Here is a 10,790-nt window from a genome sequence, read left to right on the forward strand (position 1 = left end):
TATATCATGTATAACCTACCTAAAAGCAAGAGATCACTATGTGCACAGGTCAGATCAGGAACATTGCCTCTACGTATTGAAACAGATCCGATCAGGGATATTGCCTCTGTGTATTGAAACAGGTCAGATCAGGGATATTGCCTCTGCTTATTGAAACAGGTCAGATCAGGAATATTGCCTCTGCGTATTGAAACAGCTATGGTCAGGGATATTACCTCTGAGTATTGAAACAGGTAAGATCAGGGATATTGTCTCTGCGTATTGAAACAGGTCAGATCAGGGATATTACCTCTGAGTATTGAAACAGGTAAGATCAGGGATATTGTCTCTGCTTATTGAAACAGGTCAAATCAGGGATATTGCCTCTGTGTATTGAAACAGGTAAGATCAGTGATATTGTCTCTGCGTATTGAAACAGGTAAGATCAGGGATATTGTCTCTGCGTACTGAAACAGGTAAGATCAGGGATATTGTCTCTGCTTATTGAAACAGGTCAAATCAGGGATATTGCCTCTGTGTATTGAAACAGGTAAGATCAGGGATATTGTCTCTGCGTACTGAAACAGGTAAGATCAGGGATATTGCCTCTGCGTATTTAACCTTTTGCGTGTAGGGGGCAGTATTTTTGATTTTGGCTAAAAAACGTAACCATTTGAAACTGCCTATTTCTCAGCCCCAGAAACTAGAAAATGCATATAATTGTCAGATTAGGATAGAAAACACTCTAAAGTTTCCAAAACTGTAAAAATATTGTCTGTGAGTATAACAGAACTGATATTGCAAGCGAAAGCCTGAGGAAAATCCAATCCAGAAGTTCCTCTTATTTTGAAACCTCTCTGTTCCTATGCATGACTATCCTCCATTTAAAGGGATATCAACCATATTCCTTTTTCTGTGGCTTCCCTAAGGTGTCAACAGTCTTTAGACATAGTTTCAGGCTTTTATTTTGAAAAATCAGCGTGAAGGATCACATTGCGTAAGTGGAGTGGTGGGGGCTCAATTGTGCGCAATTGAGTAAAGTACTGAAAATAAAAAATGGTGTTTATCTAACATTTTATTCATGTGGAACCGATGTACACATATGAAGTAAATTCAAAGCAATTTTTTTTTCAGTGTAGGTAGGGGCAGTTCCTCTTGCTGTTCCGTAGGAATGCACCATGGTCTTGTAGTGGATGCGAGCTTCGACTGGAAGCTAGTGGGGTGTGTGGAGGAACGAGGTGACGTGAGATCTTGGGAAGCTTAAAACCAGGCAGCTGCAGAGTTCTGGATAAGATTTAGGGGTTTAATGGCACAAGCGGGGAGCCAAGCCAATCTACTAATTATTTGCATATCCTAACTTCTGGGCCTGAGTAACAGGCAGTTTACTTTGGGCACGCTTTTCATCCGGAGGTGAAAATAGTGCCCCCTGCCCTAGTGAGGTTAACATGTTGTTTTTGAATCACGTGTTTGAAAGGGAAAAATTACTAGTTCCCTAGAGTAATGGTTTTTGGGTAAATATACAAAGGTACTGTGTTCAGTCTGCATATAGAAGGGAAATATATGTTAATAAGGGATGACAGTAACTCCAAATGGATTGTGATATAAACTCAGTAAAAAAAGAAAAGTCCTCTCACTGTCAACTGCGTTTATTTTCAGCAAACTTAAAATGTGTAAATATTTGTATGAACATAACCATATTCAACAACTGAGACATAAACTGAACAAGTTCCACAGACATGTGACTAACATAAATTGAATGTGTCCCTGAACAAAGGAGGGGTCAAAAGTAAAAGTCAGTATCTGGTGTGGCCACCAGCTGCATTAACAGATCGGTTTTGACCTTTACAATTCCTGGAGGTGAAAATATTAAATTCTCTGTGTCTGTAAAAGAGTCACGTTTTTGTTTTGAAATAGGTTCCCGTCTTACAGGTTCCCATCTTACTCTCCGTCATGTTTGGGTGTTGCTTGTTTTCGTAATATTTGTCAATAAAATTGGTCTAGTCTTAACAGAAAATTACTCAAGTGAAAGTCTCCCAGTAAAATACTACTTGAGTAAAAGTCTAAAAGTATTTGTTTTTGTATATACTTTAAGTATCAAAAGTAAATGTAATTGAAAAATATAAGTATCAAAAGCTTTTTTTTAAGTATTAATAATTTCTGATTCCTTATATTAAGCAAACCAGTTATTATAATGTAATATAGATAGACAGGGGCACACTCCAACACATAGACATCATTCACAAACAAAGCATTTGTGTTGGGTGAGTCCGCCAGATCAGAGGCAGTATGGATGATCAGGGATGTTCTCTTGATAAGTGTGTGAATTGGACCAGTTTCCCTTCCCGTTAAGCCTTCAAAATGTAACTCGTACTTTTGGGTGTAAGGGGAAATCTATGGATTAAAAAGTACATTCATTTCTTTAGGAATGTAGTGAAGTAAAAGTTGTCAAAAATATAAATCGTATAGTACAGATACAACAAAAACTACTTTAAACTTCTTGCGACTATCAAACCCGGATCCGGGAGCGTAATCATAGCCTCAAACTAATTAGCATAACACAGCGGACATAAATCTTCCTACCAAATCTTCCTATTCATGAAAATCACAAATGAAATATATTGAGACACAGCTTAGCCTTTTGTTAATCACACTGTCATCTCAGATTTTCAAAATATGCTTTACAGCCAACGCTAGACAAGCATTTGTGTAAGTTTATCATGGCATAATGCTATGCTAGGCTCTGCTGGCAGCAGGCAACATTTTCACAAAAATAAGAAAAGCAATCAATTTAAATAATTTACCTTTGAAGAACTTCGGATGTTTTCACTCAGGAGACTCCCAGTTAGATAGCAAATGTTCCTTTTTTCCAAAAAGATACATTTTGTAGGTGAAATAGCTCCCGTTTGCTCTTCACGTTTGGCTGAGAAATCGACCGGAAAATGCAGTCACTACAACGCTGAACTTTTTCCAAATTAGCTCCATAATATCGATAGAAACATGGCAAACGTTATTTAGAATCAATCCTCAAGGTGTTTTTAACATATCTATTCGATAATATATCCGTCGGGACAATTGGTTTCTCATAAGAAGCGATTGGAAAAATGGCTACCTCAGTACTTTACGCAAGATTTTCTGTGGGAGACATCATGTTACCATGTTTCAGTCGATATTATGGAGTTAATTTGGAAAAAAGTTTGGCATTTGACAAATGAATTTTCGTTTTTTTTTTGGTAGCCAAACATGACGCAGAAAACGGACCGATTTCTCCTGCACAAATAATCTTTCAGGAAAAACTGAACATTTGCTAACTAACTGAGAGTCTCCTCATTGAAAACATCCGAAGTTCTTCAAAGGTAAATTATTTTATTTGAATGGTTTTCTGTTTTTTGTGAAAATGTTGCCTGCTGAATGCTAACGCTAAATGCTAATGCTAGCTATCAATACTGTTACACAAATGCTAGTTTTGCTATGGTTGAGAAGCATATTTTTGAAAATCTGAGATGACAGTGTTGTTATCAAAAGGCTAAGCTTGAGAGCTAGCATATTGATTTCATTTCATTTGCGATTTTCATGAATAGTTAACGTTGTGTTATGCTAATGAGCTTGCGGATAGATTTACACAATCCTGGACACAGGTTTTTTTAGTAGCTAAACGTGACGCACAAAATGGAGCGATTTCTCCTAAACAAATAATCTTTCAGGAAAAACTGAACATTTGCTATCTAACTGAGAGTCTCCTCATTGAAAACATCCGAAGTTCTTCGAAGGTAAATTATTTTATTTGAATGGTTTTCTGGTTTTTGTGAAAATGTTGCCTGCTGAATGCTAACGCTAAATGCTAATGCTAGCTATCAATAGCTATCAATAATGTTACACAAATGCTAGTTTTGCTATGGTTGAGAAGCATATTTTTGAAAATCTGAGATGACAGTGTTGTTAACAAAAGGCTAAGCTTGAGAGCTAGCATATTGATTTCATTTCATTTGCGATTTTCATGAATAGTTAACGTTGCGTTATGGTAATGAGCTTGAGGCTGTATTCACGATCCCGGATCCGGGATGGCTCGCCGCAAGAAGTTAAACAGCTCCCCAATTCCTCCTCTTCATCCTCCATGCTTCTAGGACTGTAGTGAGAGCTAAACCCCCATACTCTCACCTCACTGTTAAAGTGAACAAAGATCTGGAGATGTCCTCTCCTGAAGTGAGAGGCTTTGCTCTGTACGCCTGTTCTGTAGAGCCCACATTGACATGAAACAAGAGAAACACCATACGACACTCTGCACTGTACTGCTGTGCTGTGACCTCCACAGTGCTGCAGAACTTACTGACTCATTAGTGCACTGAATTTCATGGATTTCCAAGCATCTGCTGTCTTCTGTTAGACCACAGTGCCATCAAGTGGATTCTCTAGTGAATAAATCAAATGTATATGAAAGGTCTTTGATTCTACATTGTCAGTAGGAGGAGCTAGAGTATTAAACTCAGGATTAGATTATGAATCCTCAGGATAAAACATGATACTACCATGAAGATCATAGCCAGTTGATGCTGTGCTTTTCATCAGCAGTTGGTGTTTCTTCTACACATCCTGACATCTACAATGTTGTTCTGTTCACTATTACTCTTCTTTGACTTGATAGGTAAGTAATTACATTTTCATTCAAACTGAGTATGATTATGTTGAGAGGTATTTATTCTTCAAATCAAAGACCATGAAGGTAACGCATGACATGAGGATACATGTTTTTTAACTTTGAAAACGTTTTATCTTTACGCTGCATTTGGAATTAATTAATTATTCCATGTGGGTTTAAAGTCATATATATATAATATCATGTTTTTACAGGTGTCAGTTCTGAAGAGGAATTAACATCCTACACTGATGTAGAAGTGGCTTCAGAAAGGGACAGAGTTACTCTCTCTTGTAACTACACCTCTGTTAATACTCTTCTATGGTATCGACAATATCCACAATCAGCACCACAGTTACTGGTTATGGAGTACGCAGATAGTACACCAGGGTTCACTCTAAATCATGACAAAAATGCCAAACGTACGGATCTGAAGATCTCCTCTGCTGAAGTGACAGACTCTGCTATGTACTTCTGTGCTCTGAGGCCCACAGTGACAGGAAACCCAGAAACACTGTACAAAAACCTAACATCACCTGAGAGAACATTTCTGCTCTGTAGTTGAAGGTTTTATTTGACAATAATGCCATCAAGTGGAGTCAACATGCACCCGTTATATTATGTCAAGAGGAGGAACATAGTGTTATACATAACATGTCATGAGTGGAACTGATTCAACCAGAGAGTGAATGTTCCAAGAGAAGATCATTAGAGAAGTCTCTGTCTAACACCCAGTGACTATGAAGCTGCTCTATTCAGTCTTTATTATGTGCACTTGTATGTAAGGATTCACTCTCCATTTACTGAATGTGTACTAACAGAATGTAAACTGTTAAGTATTCATTACAATATGGTATTATCAATATCAAGAGGTAATACACTTTTAAACAAAAAGTGTGGATATACTGTACACTGTCTACATTGACTCAGTAATACATGTTGTTATTTTTTACAGGTACAAGTGTTGAAGACATAATTACTCCAGACATAGATGTAGTGGATGATATGGATGGTTGTAGTGTTCAACTCTCCTGTAGATACATCAGCTCATTAACCAACAGTCTGTTATGGTACCTCCAGCACCCTGGATCCTCTCCACAGTTCCTCATCCTGGACTACTCTGGGGTCATAACCAACACTGATAGTACACAATGGACCCTCATACATGAAGAAGAGGACAACCGTGTGGATCTGGATATCTCTTCTACTGAACTGACAGACTCTGCTCTGTACTACTGTACCCTGCAGCCCACAGTGACAGGAAACTCAGAGACACTACAAAGACCTAGAACATCTGATTACTGGGAGAAAGTTATCAACAGGCAGGTTAATGAATATTTCCTAAACACTAAACACCTCTATTCTAGCCCTAACTCTAACCCTAACTTCATGTCTAGATCAACTATAAAAGTTGTACTATTTTCTTCATAATTAAATATAATATGAATGAAGTACCACTGTATCAAATCGCCTATTTTCATACTCCTAATTATCCTTACAGCTCTGAAGACTCTAGTCACTTCCATGCCAGTCAGAAGAACTACAGTCTTTTATCTCTGAACACTCAAAATGCAGCTTTATAAAAAGAAGAGTAAAAGATAACATAAGACATTAAGTCAAAAATAGTCCCAAACCTCCTTTCAATAAATAATAAGTAACAGAAAGGCACTTGTCATCTCCCGTCTGGATTACTGCAACTCGCTGTTGGCTGGGCTCCCTGCCTGTGCCATTAAACCCCTACAACTCATCCAGAACGCCGCAGCCCGTCTGGTGTTCAACCTTCCCAAGTTCTCTCACGTCACCCCGCTCCTCCGCTCTCTCCACTGGCTTCCAGTTGAAGCTCGCATCCGCTACAAGACCATGGTGCTTGCCTACGGAGCTGTGAGGGGAACGGCACCTCAGTACCTCCAGGCTCTGATCAGGCCCTACACCCAAACAAGGGCACTGCGTTCATCCACCTCTGGCCTGCTCGCCTCCCTACCACTGAGGAAGTACAGTTCCCGCGCAGCCCAGTCAAAACTGTTCGCTGCTCTGGCCCCCCAATGGTGGAACAAACTCCCTCACGACGCCAGGACAGCGGAGTCAATCACCACCTTCCGGAGACACCTGAAACCCCACCTCTTTCAGGAATTTCCTAGGATAAAGTAATCCTTCTCACCCCCCTTAAAAGATTTAGATGCACTATTGTAAAGTGGCTGTTCCACTGGATGTCTTAAGGTGAACGCACCAATTTGTAAGTCGCTCTGGATAAGAGCGTCTGCTAAATGACTTAAATGTAAATTAAATGTAAATGTAGAAAGTATAAGAAATGTATGTACCAAAATAACAAAGATAAATTAAAAAATAACCAAAAAACAACAATTGATTTGAATTGTTTAATGTTTTTTTTAACTTATGTTTAATGTAATGTTATACGCTTCTTTTTATAATTTTATTTCATTTGAGACTTGGTATTGTTGTATTTTATGTTTGACATTCAATAGAACACTTTGTGTTAGGTATATGGTAAATTAAATCAAATAAAAAAAACAGCACAATTTCACTGTATTCACTTCAAACTTTTTTCTTCATAATGCAGTGTAATATGAATGGAATAGCGTTGCTAAAAATAAATGAATGCATCAATACAAATATTAAACAAGAATTGCATGGCACACACATAAACAACACATTTGGTTGTTCAACAGCCCCTGTCTATGGAGATAGGTGGAGCTACAACATTTTCTCAAATCAGCAAGACTGAACAATTATGTCAGAGAGAGATATTCAACTCTGCCTATGTTGTGTCAGAGTATTTTTGATACAGTGTCTATTAGCTGTGTTGCTGCTTTAATAATTTCTCGTCCTCCTAGTCCCTGTTGGTGAGTGCTGTATTCAATTGGACATTTTTTATTTAAAACCCAGAATGTATTTCAAAGTTGTCAAAAATACAATTATACTTCAGATTTGATCACTAAATTGTATTATGATAATGAGAAAAGATATCATCAACAGACCAAAATGTCAAAAACAGCAATATGTTTTTCCTTTCTTGACAAGTAGCAGATCTGAAGATGACATTAATTCCACTAGGCCTATGGTGGGTGGTGTGGAGGGTGATACTATCACATTATCCTTCAGCTACACTGGCTCTGTAAACAATCTACAGTGGTATAGTCAGTATCCTAGGTCTAAACCAGAGTTTCTGATTCTCAGCACGAAATCAGGACATGTCCAGAAACTTGTCAATCCTCGCCTTCCAGCTCAGGTTCATTCAGACCGTGTGGAAAAACAAACAAAGACTAAAGCAAAAACTAGACATTTTCAGATAGAAATTAAGTCTAAAATAATCTGAGGAGGAGGCCAATAGGAACTGAAAACCCTTAACCACAAACCACAGAAGAAGAGTTACATATCCAGTTATCAGAGGAGGAGCCTCATAGTCAAACACTGGTATAGGCTGGGTATACCTGCAACCATGAGGATGTCTTTGTAGAGGATCTACTCAGCTCTCTCACTGTCATATCTCTCAGTTGGTTTATCTAGTCTGTGTCAGGATGTCACTCATATTACTGTTGCTCCTCTCAGCGTTTGTAGGTGAGTGCTGAATACTCAGGTTAAACCAAATAACATTTTGAATACATTGACATTGCTTTTATCAATGAATGATTGCATTAAGTTTTAATTCTTTCTCTGTCATACTTTATGGGCACCTAACCCGTGTATTGTTTCTCATTTGGAATAAACATTAACGCAATGACAATACTTATGTTGTTGCAGGTGATAGTATGGAGCAGGAAACAATAACTCCAGTGAAGCCTGAAGTCAATGCTCTCCAAGGAACAGACATCACTCTCTCCTGCAACTACAAGGGCGACATTATCAATCTACAATGGTACCGTCAATACCCCGGATCCAGACCAGAATGTCTACTTTTGATCCAACAAAGCGGCATGTATATTCAGAATACATCAATTACGACTCCACGACACACTGGTAGACTGAATGAAGAGAAGACCCGTGTTGACTTGATGATCTCCTCTGTTGAATTGGAAGACTCTGCTCTGTACCACTGCGCCTTGCAGCCCACAGTGACAGGAAACCCAGACTCGCTGTACAAAAACCTGTCAAGACCCTTGGAGGTGAACTGTGCATTGTGTTCTGATCAATCAGTTATTATTTAGAGTACATTAATACATAATTTCTTTCCTGAATATCCACATTAATTTAAAAAGAAGCAAGAAAACACATTTCATGTAAATATTATTGAGGAGATAATACTTTATATTGTCTGCATTTTCCTATTCTGATATAACATGATCAAAGATACCAGTCTGAATAAATACAGAATGAAGAACATTTGTGGTGTTGTTTTGCTTCCTATTAGCAGGGTTCCCCAATATTTTCACTCGGTGACCCCATTCCAGCATAGTGGAACGTCACACAATGTTTATTCATGTGATGTTTGAGTGACAAAAAAATAACAATATCTATGGGCTAAAAAACATAATAAAAAAAACTTGATCTGTACATTTCTGACAAGTTATAAATAGCTCTCTAAGGTATGAAATGAATAACATGACAAGAGGAACTGATGATGCACTACCCAATTTCAAAATTGCGCCTTGTGCATTCTACTATTACAACTTTCAAGAATAAGTTTAAAGCTGCACTGGCTGACCCCTCGCCACACAGTTTAGGAACCTCTGTTTAGAGGATTCAGGGCAGTAATTGTCTTTTATTTCTTCTTTTTGTGAACAGCATTACATTTGGAGACAATACCAATAGAGGGCAGTCATGAACTGAAATATCTCTACTCAGAACTCCAGAGAAATCATGAAGATGACATTTAGCAGAATTCCAACCCAGAAAGACAGTTGAACTGAAATACCTGACTCTCTTTAGTGTAGAGAGGTAGAGCTACAAAGTCAATGAGTGCTTTAACATTACAGTATGTAATCTACAAGATGTTTGAGGAGATAATAGTGATACACTCTTACCTGACAGCACATGAAGCCAGTCATTCAGACACTATGGAGATGTTTTATGCAATTCTACTTTTTTCAATGTTCTTTGGTAAATACCATTTGAAGGATGGTTAAAGACACATAATGAATTGACTCGAATGTCTGTTAAACTCAATGAAGATAAGACCCATGTGGATCCGGATGATCTCCTCTGCTGAGGTGACAGACTCTGCTCTGTATTACTGTGCCCTGCAGCCGACAGTGACAGGAAACCCATAAAAACTGTAGAAAGAAAGCCATAACAGAAAACATTTCAAGTTGGTGTCAAGAGGAGGCGCTGTATAATCAAAGATCCACATGTAGCTTATGGGATGTTATTGTTCAGGAAGTAGTTAGTCAGGTCTCTCAGTGCTGTCTATCGGTTTCTCAAAGGTCTAGCAAGATGATTTTCTTCTCATTTGTTCCCTTTTTATCTTTCTTAGGCAAGTTATTATACAGATTTAAATATTTTAATTTAATCTTATTGTGAATGAACAGCACAATAATCATAATAATTCCACATTCATAATTGTTTTACGTCAGTCACAACTGCGCAGTTGTACAGTTACAGAAATTATTTGACCAAATGTTTTTGCAGGAAACAGTTTTGGGGATTCAATAAACACTGTGACTATAGAAGAGCTTGTTCAGGAGGGAAGGAATGTCCATCTCTTCTGCAAATATGATGGCACTCTACAGTGGTTCCGCCAACATCCCAGATCCAAACCAGAATTCCTATTGTAAGTGTCACACCCTGACCATAGTTTGCTTTGTATGTTTTGTTTGGTCAGGGTGTGATCTGAGTGGGCATTCTATGTTGGATGTCTTGTTTGTCTGTTTCTGTGTTTGGGCCTGATATGGTTCTCAATCAGAGGCAGGTGTTAGTCATTGTCTCTGATTGGGAACCATATTTAGGTAGCCTGTTTGGTGTTGGGTTTTGTGGGTGATTGTTCCTGTCTTTGTTTTTGTTACACCAGATAGGGCTGTTTTAGTTTTTTCACGTTTCTTGTTTTTGTATATTGTTCTATTTTCATCTTTATTAAAGATGTATCTAAATAACCACGCTGCGTTTTGGTCCGCCTCTCCTTCAACAGAAGAAAGCCGTAACAGAATCACCCACCACAACAGGACCAAGCGGCGTGGTGAGAAGCAGCCAGCATCACAAGACTCATGGACTTGGGAGGACGAGTTGGACG

The 10,790-nt window shown here is 38.3% G+C and overlaps 1 protein-coding gene across 1 annotated transcript; it reads left to right on the forward strand.

The window, feature by feature from the left end:
* The first annotated feature begins 7,670 nt into the window (after positions 1-7,670).
* Positions 7,671-8,947, forward strand: LOC115114387 (uncharacterized). The gene is made up of 3 exons (XM_065013606.1): positions 7,671-7,927; positions 8,082-8,185; positions 8,369-8,947. The coding sequence occupies exons 1-3, from the start codon at positions 7,686-7,688 to the stop codon at positions 8,770-8,772; spliced, it is 750 nt and encodes a 249-aa protein (XP_064869678.1). The 5' UTR covers positions 7,671-7,685; the 3' UTR covers positions 8,773-8,947.
* Positions 8,948-10,790: the final 1,843 nt, after the last annotated feature.

This window comes from Oncorhynchus nerka, linkage group LG9b, assembly GCF_034236695.1.
Source record: "Oncorhynchus nerka isolate Pitt River linkage group LG9b, Oner_Uvic_2.0, whole genome shotgun sequence".
NCBI lineage: Eukaryota > Metazoa > Chordata > Actinopteri > Salmoniformes > Salmonidae > Oncorhynchus > Oncorhynchus nerka.

What these genes read in the sequence shown, in the direction of transcription:
- LOC115114387 (XM_065013606.1), top strand. Translation starts at nt 7,686, where the DNA reads ATGGTGGGTGGTGTGGAGGGTGATACTATCACATTATCCTTCAGCTAC. An exon ending in CATTTTCAGATAGAAATTAA is followed by an intron (nt 7,928 to 8,081) that starts GTCTAAAATAAT and finishes AGGATGTCTTTG; the next exon opens with TAGAGGATCTACTCAGCTCT. An exon ending in GCTCCTCTCAGCGTTTGTAG is followed by an intron (nt 8,186 to 8,368) that starts GTGAGTGCTGAA and finishes ATGTTGTTGCAG; the next exon opens with GTGATAGTATGGAGCAGGAA.